Source organism: Erythrolamprus reginae, chromosome 2, assembly GCF_031021105.1.
Source record: "Erythrolamprus reginae isolate rEryReg1 chromosome 2, rEryReg1.hap1, whole genome shotgun sequence".
Lineage (NCBI taxonomy): Eukaryota > Metazoa > Chordata > Lepidosauria > Squamata > Dipsadidae > Erythrolamprus > Erythrolamprus reginae.
The window spans coordinates 137,259,466-137,277,907 of NC_091951.1; the positions used below are offsets into that span (position 1 = coordinate 137,259,466).

The 18,442-nt window shown below is 43.1% G+C and overlaps 1 protein-coding gene across 1 annotated transcript; it reads left to right on the forward strand.

Moving 5' to 3' along the window:
- Window positions 1-1,207: 1,207 nt before the first annotated feature.
- LOC139161011 (CCN family member 1-like) lies at window positions 1,208-15,798 on the forward strand. Its single transcript, XM_070739574.1, has 5 exons — window positions 1,208-1,458; window positions 3,364-3,577; window positions 7,703-8,029; window positions 11,354-11,559; window positions 13,730-15,798. The coding sequence occupies exons 1-5, from the start codon at window positions 1,312-1,314 to the stop codon at window positions 14,036-14,038; spliced, it is 1,203 nt and encodes a 400-aa protein (XP_070595675.1). The 5' UTR covers window positions 1,208-1,311; the 3' UTR covers window positions 14,039-15,798.
- The last annotated feature ends 2,644 nt before the right edge of the window (window positions 15,799-18,442 follow it).

Here is an 18,442-nt window from a genome sequence, read left to right on the forward strand (position 1 = left end):
AAAGTTGATAAATATAATCACAGTATGCAGATAACCCTAGGGATTGTATTTCCCCCTCCGAGGAGTTGAAAGCAAAATAGATGCAGGTCTTCTCCTCTTCAAAATTATGTTTTGTAGAACTAGCTCTCATTCTTTCCGGTGCTGTCTTTGTGCACTTAAGATTAAACCAGATTCATTGGTATAAATTCAGCCTGATACTTGTACATTCTCCCGAAAACTGCACAGAACATCTCACAGGCATACTGCTTTCAGATTATAGAATAGAATAGAATAGAATAGAATTTTTATTGGCCAAGTGTGATTGGACACACAAGGAATTTGTCTTGGTGCATATGCTCTCAGCGTACATAAAATAAAATATACATTTGTCAAGAATCATGTGGTACAACACTTAATGATTGTCATAGGGGTCAAATAAGCAATGAAGAAGCAATATTAATAAAAATCTTAGGATATAAGCAACAAGTTACAGTCATACAGTCAACATGGGAGGAAATGGGTGATAGGAATGATGAGAAAAACTAGTAGAATAGAAGTGCAGATTTAGTAGAAATTCTGATAGTAATATTCCCTTTAGGTTCCTTTAGAGCAGTGTTTCCCAACCTTGGCAACTTGAAGATATCTGGACTTCAACTCCCAGAATTCCCCAGCCAGCATTCGCTGGCTGGGGAATTCTGGGAGTTGAAGTCCAAGTATCTTCAAGTTGCCAAGGTTGGGAAACACTGCTTTAGAGCCTCTGAATCTACCTTAGAGTCGGATCAGAGATTCACTCTGTGAATGGCAGCATTGGCCTCCTTCTGTTTATTTTTACTTCTTCCATGATGTTTTCCTTCTGCCTAATTTTTTTTTTTGCAGGTCAGGAATGTTTGTGGCTACTCCTCACACTGGACTGCCTATGCAGCGATGTGCCCCCTGGGAATTAAGGACCTTAATTCAACAGTTTGCATAAAAACAGTGCTTCTCTGCTAGCGGGACATCTTGGCCGCCGCGAGCCTAAACGCACATCGCCTCGGAATGCACTGGCTTTCTAATTTTATGAATGACTCTATTCATGCGGCCCCTCCTACCTTTCCCAAGTCCCACCCCTGGAATGTTTGGAAATGCGCCACCGTTGCTATTGGCTGACAGGAGGTTCCTTACTGGCCCTCCGCCCGGTAGGTGGGAGGGCCTGGGGAAAATATAAATGCAGAAAGAACGGAATAGCACTGTAGGTGCTGAAAGTAGCATAAAAGGGGTGTGTGTGTGCCAGGGTCCCGAGACCTTATAGAGGCAAAAGGTCTGAGACATTTCATCGACTCTTGATCTCGTCTCATGCTGATCTTTCATCTCCCAGGAATTTGCTTCCCTGGTGGCATTTCCCTCTCTCCTTCAGCAATAGCCCTGGCTGACTTTAATCATCCAACAGGAATGAGAGCCGCTGCCCTGAGCCTCCTGGCTTTCCTGCTGTGTTTCTCTCCGGTGAGTAGCCTTAGCTAAACTAGCCCTTTTCCCTCTGCTTTCAGAACTGAATTGGGGGGGGGGGGGGCGGCGACCTTAATTGTCAACATGACAGTAAACAATGAATGGCTGTCAAAGCAGCGGAAATCGTAATGGGGTTGGATCAAATAGCAGTAGTGCTTATTTCACTTCATTGTATTAGAAACATAGAAGATTGACGGCAGAAAAAGACCTCATGGTCCACCTAGTCTGCCCTTATACTATTTCCTGTATTATTTTATCTTAGGATGGATATATGTTTATCCCAGGCATGTTTAAATTCTGTTCCTGTGGATTTACCAACCACGTCTGCTGGACGTTTGTGCCAGGCATCTACTACTCTTTCAGTAGAATAATATTTTCTCACGTTGCTTCTGATCTTTCCCCCAGCTAACCTCAGATTGTGCCCTCTTGTTCTTGTGTTCACTTTCCTATTGAAAACAGTTCCCTCCTGAACCTTATTTCACCCTTTAACAGTCTTTGGAGAGGGGTGGCATACAAATCTAATAAATAATAATAATATTTAAATCTTTCGATCATGTCCCCCCTTTCCCTTCTGTCCCCCAGACTATACAGATTGAGTTCATTAAGTCTTTCCTGATAAATTTTATGCTTATTTTATTTTATTTATTCGACTTCTCTCCGGAAGGAATCGGGGGGCTTTACAACAGAACGAAATTAGAAAAACAATAAAAAGAAGTGAAATATAAAAACTAAACTGCCAAATGTAAGGCTTGTATATCGCTTTATAGCCCTCTCTGAGTGGTTCACTGAATCAACATACCCCCCCCCCCCCAAAAACAATCTGAATCCTCATTGTACCGACCTCGGGAAGTATGGAAATTTTCATTAAATTCCCAGTAGCAGCTTCTAGCTCGCTTATATCCCCACCACCACCTTTTCCCCAATAACGCTGACCTTCCCAGCCAGGGAATTTGGCTGACTCGGATCATACCAGGCGACGGGTTGGGTATGTACTGTACTTCCATTCGCGCTGCGGCTGCATCTGGCCCCCGAATCCCGCCTTGATAAGAATGACCAGCATCGGAAGGGACCCTGGAGGTCGTCTAGTCCAACCCCCAGCTCGGGCAGGAAGCCCTCATATATACCATTTGACGTCCGAGCACTTGCTAAAGGGGATCGTGCGGCCAAACTTCCACCGCCTGCTCAAATCTGGCAGCTCCACGCCGGGCGAGGTCGGGGATTAGCAAGCAATCCGTCGAAGCGGCGCAAGCATTTTCTGTTTTCCGCCTCGGGCGATGCCCAGAGCTGCCGGTCCTATGGCCCTTCGCGGCCGGACGCTTTGACTTGTCGCCAGAACTGGATTCCCCGCGAGGTCAGCGGGGTTGGTGGAGCGTGAGGATTGGAGGAGAGAATGCCGGGACTGCGCGCCAAACAGCGCCCTCTAGGGCAGGGGTCTCCGACCTTGGCTACTTTAAGACTTGTGGACTTCAACTCCTAGAATTCCCCCTAGAATACCTTTCCAAGCACGACCAGGTTGAGGAATTCTGGGAGTTGAAGTCCACAAGTCTTAAAGTGGCCAAGGTCGGAGACCCCGGCTTAGAATACCTTTCCAAACACGACCAGGCTGAGGGATTCTGGGAGTTGAAGTCCACAAGGTCGGAGACCCCCGCTCTAGGAAACTACTTCGGGCGGGGTCGCCTTTAAAAGGGGGGTGTTTAGGGTGCGGTCTCTCTCTCTCTCTCTCTCTCTCTCTCTGTGTGTGGAAAAGCGCCCGCTCCCGAAGAGCCGAACGCAGGAAGGGGTTTTGGTGGGTTTCTTCTGAGGCCGCTTGGGAGTTGGTTAGCTTGGATGGTTTCCTCCCGGGAGCTGCCGAAAAGAACTGCCTTTTCCGACCGCTCTGGATTCTTATTCTTTTTTTTGCAGGTGGCGGGTCACTGCCCTTCCCCATGCCGCTGCCCACTGCGTCCCCTTCGCTGCCCTCCGGCCGTCAGCTTGGTTTTCGACGGCTGCGGCTGCTGCCAAGTGTGCGCCCGCCAGCTCAACGAAGACTGTAACAAGCTGTTGCCCTGCGACCCGCATAAAGGCCTGGAATGCAATTTTGGGGCCGACCCCTTAGCCAAGCGGGGCATCTGTTGGGGTAAGTAAGGGGGCATTGTGGGTTGTGGCCTTTAGCACGGATATGACCTGGAGCTGGAGGTGCTTCTAGATAATAACAATTCTGAAGAATGGAAAGGTTGTGTGCTGCCACCCAGAGTGCTTGATTGTAGTAGTAGTAGTAGTAGTAGTAATAATAATAATAATAATAATAATAATAATAATAATAACAACAACAACAACAACAACAACAACAACAACAACAACGCTATCACGTGCCCCCTGGTCCTTCTTTTCATTAATCTAGCCATGCCCAGTTCCTGCAACCATTCTTGTTTTAGCCTCCAGTCCCCTAATCATCTTTGTTGCTGATGAGGTGGGTGACAGCTTTCCTCCATTCCCCAGTGATCATAGAAGGTGCCATGCTGGAAGTGGGGGGCCTGGAAACGCCCCTCTGAAATGACAGAAGGTTGGGAGTTCCAGGCTGGAGTTGTATGTCTAAAAAAATCTACTGCTGAAATTGGAGAGAAGTTATCAGTGGGTTATTTTTAGCAATTTTTTTTAAAAGTGTAAAACAATTGTGTAATCTTTTATACTGGCATTTCCGTGTGTTTGTCCTGTTAGATTACCTCATGTTAATAATTAAGAATTTGCACTGAAGTTTTAAATGATTCTGGCTCATAGTGTAGCGTTCAACCCAGTGAAGGTTCTAGGTGATTAAGCACTGAAAAACGCTTGACAGTTTCACAAGAAGCAGCATTTTATTTGGGTAGCAGGGAATGGTTCCAAATCCACCTGTCTTAGAAAGATGCCTTCAATTCATATTGCTTTGTGGCTGATTTGATAGGGCACAATTTTTAAAAGCCAAAAGTCACAATATGCTGGATGACCGGTGGAAGGCTTATAGCACCACTGCTCATCAATGTGAGTAGACGGATTTGGCTGGATGGACTAACGGTTTTTTATTTTTATTTTTTATTATTATTATTATTATTATTATTATTATTATTATTATTATTAATAATAATAATAATAATAATAATAATAATAATATAATAATAATATTTGTATGCCGCTCCTCTCCGAGGACTCGGAGCAGCTAACAGAAGGCAAGTCTGTTTGTTCAGGTTATTTGGCATATAAATCTGAACTGGACTGATCTCCATGGCCAGTGAAAATTTTTGAGAGATATTAGGTGAGTTATTGGAAATAGGGAGATCATTCAGAGCTAATGAAGATAACTTGTGTAGTTGTGATGGAATGTGCACCTGGAGGAGCAATAGGAGAGTTTTGGCAACAAAAAGCTTTTCCAGAAAGAGCCCCAGATTAAGAGACTGCACAATCTTGAGCTGGATGCAGAAAGGGGAAAGTGTTTCGGGGTAATCGCACTCCTAGAATCTGTCAGGATACATCTATTAGGTTAGGAAGTTATAGCTTTAGTTTGGGAAGGGTCTGTCCATTAGGTGCAAGCAAATAAAGGATTGGACTTGATTGGATCTCAGTGTCTTGTCTCTGGGCTTGGACCTTACAGTAAGTTTCCAAAATACTGTGTCTTATCCCAGCTTCCTCTAGGTTCTGGCAAATAAGATCACTTTGTAGTAACTTCTATGCTCAATAGTAGAGTAGTAAACAAAGATGGCAGCAGTGATATAAATCCAGAATTTTGAGAAAAGAGGCATTTTTAATTCAGAGGTGAAAATAGAAAGAATGCACATAGAAAACTTGATCGCACAACTGAAGGAGGTTTACTTCTTAGCAAGCAGAGTGGGTGATTTTTTAAAAAACAAATTCAATAGGTAACACTTCCCAGGATGTACATACATGAGCAGACTTGCTTTAAAAACTGTGACTTCCAGATGATCTAGCTCAGGGGTGTCAAACTCAATTTCATTGAGGGCCTCATCAGGGTTGTGTTTGACCATGGGTGGCAGGAGGCTGGGAAGCATGACCAGGATGGGCATGGCCAGCTCAACGTCAATCACCGAGGCTCTGTTTTTGGCTACGATGGCCCGCCCGGACTCCATTTAGCTGAGAGGGCCTCATGCAGCCTTCTGCCAGCAAAAATGGAGCTCAGGGATGTGACATGCAGCCTGCCTGGCTTCGTTTTCTATGGCAGACAGTTGCAAGAGGCCATCATGGCTGAAAACAAAGCCAAGGAGGGCCACATGTAACCCTCCCAAGCTCCATTTTAGCTGGCAGAAGCACCATGCACTGGTCCTTCACTGTTTCTAGGGCAAGCCCATGAGCCAGATCTAAGCACTCCATGCGCCAGATCCAGCCCACAAGTCTTGAGTTTGCTATTCCTGTTCTAGTCATAGGTTTATTCACCCAGTGGAAAAATATACAGGAAATAAAAGAAACCCTTATATAGAACGTGTAAAAAGGAAGAGAACTTGTTGCAGAGCATGGAGATGGAAGACCACATCCTTTTAGGCTAGAACTCTTCTCAGCAGACCCTCCATCAGAAGGCCTCCAGCCCTGTCCCAAGCCACTGCAACCTGATCCCAGGCTGTCTGTGTTTTTCACATCCTGTTTTCACATGTCTATTTAAAGCTCAGAACACTCGCCTTTTGTTGATGTGGCCCCCCTAAAAACTCAGTTCTGCAGATAAATATTTTCCTCTGACTTCTAATGGTGATAGCCAGGGACTTGTTGTATTTTTTGCTTCTGCACAATCTAACTCTGAGGTTTTGGGTACCACTCCCTGCTTCAACTGAAGTTATACGTGAGAGCAAACCAGTGGGATGTGACCTTGAAGTCTTCTCAGTACCTCATAGTTATTTTTCTGGTCTGTTTGTATGAACGGTGCTCCCTGGTGACTATGAAGGTGAAATCCTAATTAGATATCGGTTGGGAAATCTTGGTGCTGGGGTTTGGGATAATTTAAGACTTCTTTCTCCAGCTATTTCAAAGGATCTTATGTAAGTTTGTTTGAAAACAATTTTTCTTATCCGTATTTTTCAGAGTATAAGGCGTATCTTTTTACTCCTTAAGAGAGGCTGAAAATTCAGGTGCATCTTATACTCTGAATGTAGCTTCCACCCCCAGCCCTAACTAGCTGCTAACAATCTTCCCAGCTCTTACCTTGCAGGCTCTTTCATTGTTACTATCTGCAAATAATATTTTCCAAGCCCTAAAACTTTGCAGGGTTTTTTCATTGCTCTACTTGCTCTGGATAAGTTTCTTTCCAGCCCTAACCAGGTGCTAACGATGTTCCCAACTCTTAGCGGCTTGCAAGCTCTTTCATTGTTACTCTCTGCAAATAATGCTTTCTAAGCCCTACATCTTTGCAGGGTTTTTTTTCATTGCTTTACTTACTCAGAATGTTTCTTTCCAGCCCTAACCAGGTGCTAATGATGTTTCCAGCTCTTAGCAGCCTGCAAGCTCTTTCATTGTTACTGTCTCCGAATAAGTGGTTTTTTTAAGCCCTAAACGGGATAAAATAATGTGCTGTAGCTGAGCAGACTAAGGATGCTAGCCAGATAAATATCTGGTGGGCAGATTTTCCCTCCTATTTCCCTCCCCCAAAACTAAGGTGCGTCTTATACTCCCGTGCGCCCTATACTGTACTCTGAAAAATACAATAATAAGAAATTACCTGGTTTGGGAGAGAAAAAGGATGATTAGTGATAGCTTGCTCCAGCACAGTATTTTATTTATTTATTTATTTTGTCCAATACACAATGAGGGTTTTAGTGGGTATATATCTATATACACATAGTAAAATACATGATGAAGGTTATAGAGGAGATACTCATGGTAAAATATATCTAAGAAAGAATAGAAAAGAAGATATAGTAATAGAACATATCAATGAAAGAATAGAAGAAGAGATATAGGAATAGAAGAAAGGTATAGGAGATATAGGAGAGCAATAGGACAGGGGACAGAAGGCACTCTAGTGCACTTGTACTCGCCCCTTACTGACCTCTTAGGAATCTGGATAGGTCAACCGTGGATAATCTAAGGGTAAAGTGTTGGGGGTTTGGGGATGACACTATGGAGTCCGGTAATGAGTTCCATGCTTCGACAACTCCAGTACCTTGGTAGTTCATGCAATTTGTAACTTCTAACAGGATGCTCTCTTATAAATGGGTTCTTTATATATGATTACACCTTTAAACACACAGCTGCTAACTTGAAACGCATTCTTTCTTCCCTTCCTCAGCAAACCAAGAAGGTCGGACCTGTGAATACAATGGCCGTATCTACCAAAATGGAGAGAACTTCCAGCCTAGTTGCAAACATCAATGCACTTGCATCGATGGAGTGGTTGGTTGCCAGCCTCTTTGCCCACTGGAACTACCTCTGGCTTCGCTAGGCTGCCCCAGTCCCCGGCTCCTTAAAGTACCTGGTCAATGCTGCAAGAAATTTGTCTGCAGCGAAGGGCCCAAGAAGTACCAAGGTGTTACCTTTGAGCACAACGCAAATGGAGAGGCCAGTAACAATGAAATCATCTATGTGGGCAAAGGTGGACACTGGAAAAACCTGCCAGGTGAGTGAGCAGAAGACAGAAACTCAGCAAAGTTGAGTTACTCAAACCCTACCAATATCAATCAATCAATATCAACTTTATTTGATTAGTCAATCGACCATATCAAAGCGAGGAAAAGGACCACAGGGTTAGTGGGTATGTTCAGTTAGGAGCTTTAAGTGCTGGAGCTTTATTTTGGTAAAGTTGGGAAGAAATCATAGGGAAAGAGGATTTTGCAATTTATAATTGCTTCAAAGATCTAGGTAAGGGTAACTATAACACATAACCTGAGTTCCATCAGTCGGGAGTATTCTTTTGAAGGAACAACTGCTGCCAAGCACCTAACTAGAATATCCACTAGTCATCTTTTTTTTTTAAAGGCTGGTAGGCTTTCTGCATGGTGCTGTTGCTTCAGGACAAAATTATTGTTCTTAAAATAGTTTGTAGGGATGCTTTCTTTTATGATTATATAATGGAAATAAGGTTTTGTAGGTCTTATTCAGATTAGGTTTACGGAGGCAATACATGGAAAACCACAGCAATATAATCTAAATGTGATTGGCTGTGAAGTCAATGGTCAAGGCAGCTTCCTAAATTTGTTCTGTTAAAATTTTTCTGGTTGAGGTTGAGCCTTGCAATCCCTCTGCTTTTACTGCCTATGCGCAATCTGTGCACTCCCAACAGTTTGTGTTTTGAGAGGATAGCTTAGAAGTGTGGTTGGACACACAAGGAATTTGTCTACGCTGCAGAAACTCTCGGTGTAAATACAAACAACAAGATGTGCAGAGGATATAACGAGCTGATCTTAAAAATAGTTTTGTTTCAAGAGCAAGAGATTAAAAAGCTAAGTCTGCATTGGGAGGTAAGTGTTAAGTAGGAGAGGAACAGTAAACAAAAATAGGGATAAGAATGGCAGTAGCCGGTTGCCCTTTTGATCTAAATCTGATGCTCCTCGGGGTCATGAAATGTGAGACTTTATTTGCATTTTGCTTTGGTTTCCAGCTGCTGTTTGTATTAAACATGACTGTGGTGAGGGTGGGGTTAGAAAGCACTGCACCCATGTGAGGGGTTTTTTCACACCTGATGTCCAGAGTGTAACTTTCTCAAGATCTCAGGGGGATTGCAAGATAATTCCGTGGGTTCATTCTCACATCCTGCTTACTGCAGCACAAAGAGGGCCAATTGTTTTGGCGGGGCGTATCCAGTAATGGGGTGCTGCCCCCATGGTGTGTGTGTGTGTGTGATGCAGTGGGGGTAGTAGGTTTATGCACCATTTATTGCATACTTAATAGTTTTCTTATTGTCCTTCTCTAGTACCTTAGTATGATCCTTAATTACTTTTACAATAGGAAATAATTAAATAGTATGTTTTCACCCATAAACGCTTTAATCATTATCTAGAACTGAACTTTTATAGCAATTAAAGAAAATTGAGCTACTTGCCTAATCTGTTGTCATACTGAACCTTGTGGGTTCAGCACAAAATCTTAAAATATTACTGTGCTCCTCAACAAATAATGCTGTCTACCCTCTGTCCTTTTTGTAGCTATTCAAATAATGTGACTTAATCAACTGAAAAAGAGTCCAAACACCTATTTGAAAACTTACCTTGGTCGGTAAGCCTCTCCCACCCAGTCACATGACTGGCAAGCCACTCGCAATAAGCCATGCCCACAGTCTGGCAGCAAAAATTTTGGCAACCCATCACTGGGCATATCCTAATGGTATTACTTCCTTCTCATCTCCAGCCCACAACTGAGGCAACCCAGACCCATTCTTAGTTGGAAGAATGGTTTCCTTTCGCAGTGCAAATCTTCTTATGTATGTAATATGTAGACCTTGGAGCCCATAGGCCTTGGAGTGGGATGATCAGGGACATTGTCTGCTCAGTTCTAATTGGCTCAGGTCAACTATAGGACCACCTCTCCCCATCAATTGTTGGGCATGGGGCCTCCATGAGTATTTTGGATTTGACTGCAACCTTACCTTTTTATTTTTACAATATCAGACTCCCAGGACACCAATAGATCTTTAACCAGGAATCCTGCTATCTGGTATGAGTGTACAGTGTGTGTGCATGTTGAGAAAATTGTAAATAAATATATAAATTAGAAATAGCCTAAGAGGCACACATACCCTCAGGGAATGGGGCATAGGAAGGAGGAAATATACTTTACTTGATCAAAAACAATTTGCAGAGGAAATTGGTTTCAGAGGGGAAATAAAAAATAAAAATCTAGAGGCAAATGGTGTAAAGGCACAACAGCACTGAGTTCTTTCTGGTTCAGGCACTTCTGCATTTTCTGAGCTTTTCTGATCTCTGACAGACAAATTCTTTGATATAGACTCGAATGTATTTTTAATTACCACTCTATAACGGTTTCATAGATGCTGCCATCTAGTGGTTATTTGGATCATTGCAGGCTTTATAATGAGTTTTAATGGGAGTTTGATATTTGTCAGAAGCATATAGTAAAAGATAAAAATTAGATGTTGATTTATAAGTGCACTCTGCACATGTTCAGAAGAGTGATAAGTGGCTGATTCCCCTTCTGGAAAAACTAGCAAGAAATCCACCAGTCATTATACTTTGTGATGAAAGTTGCATGAGGGAGCATCACTTCCCATTCATGTTGCTGAGTCATGGTGAAGATACCGTAGTTCAGTGATGGCGAACCTTTCTTTTTCCTTGAATGCCGAAAGTGTATGGGCGTGCACTATCGTGCATGTGCAAATACCCACACCCATAATTCAATGCCTGGGGAGGGCGAAAACAGCTTCCCCTGCCCTCCGGAGGTCGGAAATGGCTTCTTTTCCAACTTCTGGTGGGCCCAGTAGGCTCGTATGTCACCCTCGCTCGGCCCCAAAGGCTTCCCTGGAGCCGACGGAAGATAAAGACACATCCCCCATCCTCCAGGAGGCTCAGAGACACCAAAGTTTTAGACATAGAAAACTTGGTACCCAACCTCCAGAACTCAAATTCAGTTTCTTTTTTCTTCTTCTCCTTTCTTTGGTTTTCTATGCTATAACCATCTGATGCATGGTTTGCTTTGACCTCTTCATGAAATGCCCAGTGGAGTAGCAGAACTGCCACAGAAATTCTTCTTGGCATAAGAAGAACTTTGCTGGACAAATCTGAACATCTAAATAATGAATTGCTCAGTTTCCAAAAAGTGCCCAGCCCTGAGCTACTCACTAGCCGTGCACTAATGGCTGCCCGCTGCCGGTCAATCAACAGCATCTTGTTTGTTTGCAGTCATTCCATTTGCTGGGATGGTCTGGCTTATGTCTCCCTTGGGATCCCTACGGTGGTGAAGTAATGAGATTTTCTATCTCTCTCCTCAGCATGGAGGCCGTTCTTCCAGGATCAGGATGCCAAGCAAGAGCGGAAATGCTCGGCCCAGACCACACACTGGTCACCATGCTCTAAGAGTTGTGGTTTTGGCATCTCTACCCGCCTTAACAGCAACAATCCCCAATGCAAACTGATCAAAGAAACCAGATTGTGTCAGGTCAGGCCCTGCGAGCAGCCTGATTTCTCAAAGCTGAAGGTAAGATGGCACAGAACCAAAAGAAAAGGAGGGCTGGTTACAGCAGCATTCCCTATTGATCACAGCCATAAGTTATGCTGTGTGGAGTTGACAAGAGTTGCAGTCCAAATGGGAAAGAGACCTTGCAATTATAATCCAGTTTCTGGAAATCAGAATGAATGTATGTATGTGTGTATGTATGTATGTATGTATGTATGTATGTATGTATGTGTATTTATTTATTTATTTGTTTGTTTGTTAGTTTATTTATTGGATTTATATGCCATATATGAATTTATAATATATTAATATATTAATATTAAGTATACATTAATTAAAAACATGAATTTCCTGAAGTCAGACATTGAAGATGTTCTGGGTAAGAAATGGGGTATCTAATAATATACTGCTCAAAAAAAATAAAGGGGACACTCAAATAACACATCCTAGACCTGAATTAATGAAATACAGTGATCCCTCGATTTGCGCGTTCTCGATTAGCGCGAAACGCTGCAACGCGGTTTTTCAAAAAATATTAATTAAAAAATAATTAATAATAAAATAATCAAAATAATAATCAGTCTTCTATGTTTCTATGTTTCTTTAATTTAAAAGCTTGCGAGGATCATTTCCCGCACGCACGCGCACCATCCACCACCTACCCTCTCCTCACACGCACACACAGCACGTTTGTTTCGGACGTCCAACCTCCTCCACAATTCCCGTCTCGGGGTTGCACCTTCGGGGGCATCGGAGGCTGCCAACTGAGCACGACTTGCCAGAAGTTTCGTGACTAGAGCGCGTTTGGATAGGAAAAGACGGACGGGGTGGGAAAGGGCGGGAACAAGGACGGGCGACGGCGATTGTCTCATCTTCCCGAGCGAGAAGAAGAAGAAGAAGCGGTGCCAGTCCCGCCTTCCTGTTGAAGGGATAGGGCTGTCCGGAATTCCCTCCCTGTCACAGGAGAAAGCTTCAGTTTCCCCTTTGCCTTTACCCCATCTTCGGCTCCTCGCTGCTTCCGCGCGGAGCAGATCAGCTGTTGGGCGGCTGAAGGAACCTTCCCTTGGTCTTCCCCGCCGCCCACACGCAAACTCCACCATCTGCGCATGTGCGGCCATGAAAAAAATGGCGCGCATGCGTAGATGGTGTTTTTACTTCCGCATCCAGTATAACGCGGAAATCGGTTAGCGCGGGAGGTCTTGGAACGTAACCCCCGCGCTAACCGAGGGATCACTGTATTCTCATTGAATACTTCGTTCTCTACAAAGGTGAATGTGCTGACAACGAAATGAAATTGATTGTCAATCAGTGTTGCTTCCTAAGTGGACAGTTTGATTTCACAGAAGTTTTTATTTATTTATTTATTTATTTATTTATTTATTTATTTATTTATTTATTTATTTAATTTGTATGCTGCCCCTCTCCGTAGACTCGGGGCGGCTAACAACAATAATAAGACAATATAAACAAATCTAATATTTAAGTTTAAGTTAAATTAAGAAACCCTAATTTGAGAAACCAATCATACATACAGACATACCAAGCATAAATTTTATAAGCCTAGGAGGAAGGGAATATCTCAATTCCCTCATGCCTGACGACAGAGGTGGGTTTTAAGGAGCTTACGAAAGGCAAGGAGGGTGGGGGCAAATCTGACCTCTGAGGGGAGTTGGTTCCAGAGGGTCGGGGCCGCCACAGAGAAGGCTCTTCCCCTGGGTCCCACCAGATGGCATTGTTTAGTCGATGGGACCCGGAGAAGGCCAACTCTGTGGGACCTAACTGGTCGCTGGCATTCGTGTGGCAGAAGGCGGTCCCGGAGATATTCTGGTCCGATGCCATGAAGGGCTTTATAGGTCATAACCTGTAAAGTTTGATTTACTTGGAGTTATATTGTGTTGTTTAATTGTTCCCTTTATTTGAGAAGTGTAGAAGTCAGCATTCCCTAACAAATGCTGATCTGTGGTTCTGACTTCAGGCTCCCTAATTAAATGATCTGTAGTTTTATTTTCTCTAGGGATATTTGGGACAATATCTCCAGAGTTTTAATGGGCCATGTTTGCAGGGAGTTTTGAATGCGTTGCTGCATTAGCCTGGAGAAAGCTGTACTAATTCATAGCAGCCTGGGCCCAAGAGAGGACTAGATGGGTAGCATTAAGTGCTTTCTCCCCCCCCCCCCTTTTTTCTTTTTTAGAAAGGCAAGAAATGTCTGAGGACGCACAGAGTGCAAGAGCCAGTGAGATTCAGTCAGGCCGGTTGCAAGAGCCCACGCCGTTACCAGCCAAGTTTCTGCGGGGCCTGCCTGGATGGACGCTGCTGTGTCCCCCTGCGCACTCGTACACTCAATGTGCCCTTCCGCTGTCCTGATGGGAGCACTTTTACCAAGAAGGTCATGATGATCCACACTTGCCAGTGTGGGGCAGCTCACTGCCCGATGCTGAGTGAAGCTGCCACGGGCCTCCAGTATCAACTGAATGGGGACATTCACAGATTCCTGGAGTGATGGAAATTCCCAAATTATTTTGGATCATCCAGGCCCCCTGCTAGATCCACGGAGCTAAGACATGCTGTAGTTGCTCTGCTTCCCTGAATGCAAATCCGGAAGACAAAATGGCGTTTGGAAACGGCCCAACCCTTCGGTATTTGGAAAATGCATTGGGCTACGTTGGGAGTATGGCTACCCAGTGACTGGGAACGGATCGAATGGCGTTGATTTCGGTCTCTCTATTCAGTCCAGGCAGACTCGGGCTGGAACTGAGTCTCATGCTACTACGGTGGTAGTAGCAGATCAAAGACTTCTGATTTTGTTTTATTTTTGATTTTTGATTTCGTGGCCCTTGTGCTGGAAAGGTTGAGGAAGCATTGTGCACTATGGGTAGCTGGGTGGGGGGCGGGGTGGGGGGGCTGTAGTTCAGGTTGCTAAATCCCAAAATTGGGCAGTTTTGACATTTTCAAGATTTAAGGGGGGGGAAATGGTACATTTTAAGTTAGATGAGTATCAACTATAGTGGAATAAGTTGTCTCTCAAAAGAGCCACAATTCTGCTGAGTGTGATTTGGCAATAAAACCTTAAAGCAAATTAATAGATAAGGATGGAAAACAAAACTCAGACAACAAAGTACGTATTTCCTGCCATGCCCCCTCCCTCCTGTGATTTTTCTAGAGACTCCGGTTGAGTCTTTCTCTCCCTTATCTCACCACTGTTTACTTCTGCTCCTTGGTTTGCTTCCCTCAGTTAGAAACCGGCTTGCTACCGGTAGTTTGCTCATTTTTACATCCAAAGGCTGCCTTCCTGAGTGCCCACAGTGCCCCCTAATGGCAAGGGAAGGAGCCACAGGCAATGACCCAGCAGGGAGGGAAATTGGTATAAAGACACCGCTCATCCATCATGGTCATCTACCTTCAAACTTCTCTAACTCTGTTAGGCTACCAGACTGTTGTTGCCTGTCTGGCTTTTAAGCTTCACATTCATGAATCTCAAATAGAGGAAAAATGAAATTATTTTATGGGCAAGTTTTAAAAATGAGTTTAGAGTCGAAAGAGGACTGTTCCATATTGTGCAGCCACTTTAATATCTGCTTTAAAAGGTTTGTACAAAGATGACAGTTGCACAAAGAATTGTGTGTTGGCTGCAGCAGCAGAGATGTATAAAAAGCAGCATTTGAGATACTGTTCATTCTCCAATCAACAGTTGAGCTGAAAAGCACCCATTTACAAAAGCACTTTAAAAAAAAACACAAGCAAACATCCCATTCCCATTCTGTTCCTGGTGAACAGCAAAAGGAAGGCTGTAAAAAAAAAATCAGGGCATTGTATTAAAAGGGACTTGAGATATTTTGGGGCAGTTAGGAAAACCTATATTTATACGTGCAGCAAAAGTACTCTATGCTCTGAAGATTATGGAAAAGATGTTTTGTTTGTTCTGCATAAAGAAAAGCTTCAATAGCTACTTAGCTTCATAATGAAGCCTTTGGTACATTGCCCTCTATATGCAAAGCTTTTATTCCTATTTAATCTTAAGAGTTGCTACAGTGATAGTTCAGTGTTTGTCGTTGTTTTATGACACCCCCTTCCTGCTTGATAGAAGGATTCGTAGCAGAAAAACAGGATACTGCCCTTTCAAAATGATATTCAAAATGGGCTTGAAGTAATGCTTCCACAACAATCATATGCCAGAGATAGACAATGGAATAGATATCTCTTACAGACTTTGATTTGTCTTGATGTAGGCATCTGATGTCCAATAAATGTATTCCGTCATAACTGCGAGTCAAAATGAATGCTGCGAGAGATTGTGGAGCCACCAATGGTTCCCAAACTATGGAGGACAAAGGACCTCCAGGATAGGCTGTAAGATATACCAGGGGTGAAATCATCCCAATTCACTCGGGTCTATTGGTCGTCGGAGAGCCAGTCACAAATAGAAACATAGAAGTCTGACGGCAGAAAAAGACCTCATGGTCCATCTAGTTTGCCTTTATACTATTTTCTGTATTTTATCTTAGGATGGATATATGTTTATCCCAGGCATGTTTAAATTCAGTTACTGTGGATTTATCTACGTCTGCTGGAAGTTTGTTCCAAGGATCTACTACTCTTTCAGTAAAATAATATTTTCTCATGTTGCTTTTGATCTTTCCCCCAACTAACTTCAGATTGTGTCCCCTTGGTCTTGTGTTCACTTTCCTATTAAAAACACTTCCCTCCTGGACCTTATTTAACCCTTTAACGTATTTAAATGTTTCGATCATGTCCCCCCTTTTCCTTCTGTTCTCCAGACTATACAGATTGAGTTCATTAAGTCTTTCTTGATAGGTTTTATGCTTAAGACCTTCCACCATTCTTGTGGCCCATCTTTGGATAGAGTGCGAGACTCCGCCCACCCACCCGGACACTACCATTTGGTTTCTGTTACCCTCTGCACATGTGCAAACCGCTCTGTGCATGCAGAGAGGGTAAAATAACCCAAATAGTGACATCAGAGCAGGTGGGCGGAGCTTTGTTCTCCCTTCACATCTGGTTCTTCGACGACCAATAGGCACGAGCGAACTGGGAGCATTTCACCCATGAGGTATACACATGAACATATACACACAGCCCGAATCTTGTGTTATTGCTGACAACCACCTGAGGTTTTGACCTTCTTTATTTGGGCCTTTTATTTTAAGATTAAAACTGATTTTTATTTGGTTTAGGGATCCCATGGACTATGTGTGTAGGGAGCAGAAGTCACATACCATGGTGAGTGTAGGCACCATATGGCTGATCTGTGGCTTATGGGGCAGTCCTCAAAAAACCCTTTTCATTGTAGGGCTTCAAATTAAGGGGAAAAAATGAGAGTCACTTGAAAAACACCTGCATGTTTTTGATTCTTGGAAACATCAACTCTCCATCCGCAGCTCTCTCAAAATGAATAGAGGTGGTTATAGGACAAGTAGCTGACTATTCTTGGCCTGTGGGGATTGAGCATTGCTATGCTAATTGCATTGGAATTGTACTTTGGACTTTCTCCCCAAATCTGTAAGGGAACAGGCAGGACCTGGCCTTATTTGGAATGCTTCTGCTCTTTTAAAATATATTTTATTCAAAGCTATGCTGATCCTTTGTTTTAATGAAGATAATATGGCTATAATTCTGTACATTGTCATGTCCACGGATGAAGGCAAATATAAATGTCCCAGGATAATGTTGTAGGATCCAAACCAGTGAAGGGCTACCAAACATTTTTACTACCATACTGTGGCCATGGCTTATGCAGGACCCCCTGCATTTTCTTTCAACATCTTTCAGTGCAAATTAGGTACTCTGGGATGGAGCTCTATTTTTGCTACCCCACTGTGTCCTCCCCCCCAATCCAGGCAGTAGCCCACCCCTGATCCAATCTGAGTCGGTCATCGGGGCTAGAGTTATAGTCTTCCAAGTTTTCGGATTCTTGCTGGAGCCCATCCATTGTCATGTCTCTCCCTCTACTCTTTGGTGGAAGATATACAACCCCTCAAAGAAGGAAACTGAGAAAAGTAAAATAATTCTGAATATCGGGAACAGAGCAAGAAATTTCGGATTCCTTTCAGATAAACCCCTCCTACCTCCCCTCTTTTTACGGAAAACATCAACAGGTATTGAACAATCAACTGAGCAATCCCCCAGCACCTAGGAGCACAGCAGCAGAAGACAGAGACATATAATTGTTGAAACAATGCCCATTTGGAAAAACAAACCAACACACCTGCTGATGAATATTGCAAAGGAAAGCAGTCCTCATGAGTTGGAATATTCAAAGGCAATTTTGCATAGAATTCAGCCAAACTCTGTGCAGAGTTTTGGAGGTCAGATTTAAATGTGTTTGCCTCAGCAGGTTCAACTCTTTTTTTTAAGATCAGACCTCAATTTTTGGGACTCATTTTGCTCCATTTCTGTAAGTAGGTTCTGCTGTGTACTTAGCAGAATGCAGAAATGCATCTATATACCATGTGCTAGTAAATTAGGCCCACAGACCTTATTTTTAAGGAAACATGTCAGGACAGTATGTAACTGTCCTGACATAGTTAGCTGGATATTAGAAGGATCAATAGTGGAGCACATCCCCACCTAACACTATTAATGCCACCTGTGTGTATACAGTGCCTACTATATTACAGTTAGGAGAATTCTTTAATCTTTTCTTAATTGTGTAAAACTGATTTGGAAAATACTAGGCTGGGGAAGATGTTGTCCACCAAATGTTGTTGAATCAAGATCCAGTCAATTCTAATCAACATGATAAAACATAGGAATGAGTTGAAGTTATAATTGGACATCTAGTTTAAAAAATAATCATAGCAGGATTATTTTCTGATAAAAAATCTACAGAAATTAATATTTCTTTTGTCCCTCATTGATTTAGTATAAGGATTAAACTGTTGGTTGA

Bases quoted from the DNA above. Each gene is read 5' to 3' on its own strand.
- LOC139161011 (XM_070739574.1), top strand. From the start codon at position 1,312: ATGCTGATCTTTCATCTCCCAGGAATTTGCTTCCCTGGTGGCATTTCC. The intron at 3,578-7,702 runs GTAAGTAAGGGG...TCCCTTCCTCAG, and splicing joins CAAGCGGGGCATCTGTTGGG to CAAACCAAGAAGGTCGGACC. The intron at 11,560-13,729 runs GTAAGATGGCAC...TTTCTTTTTTAG, and splicing joins CTGATTTCTCAAAGCTGAAG to AAAGGCAAGAAATGTCTGAG.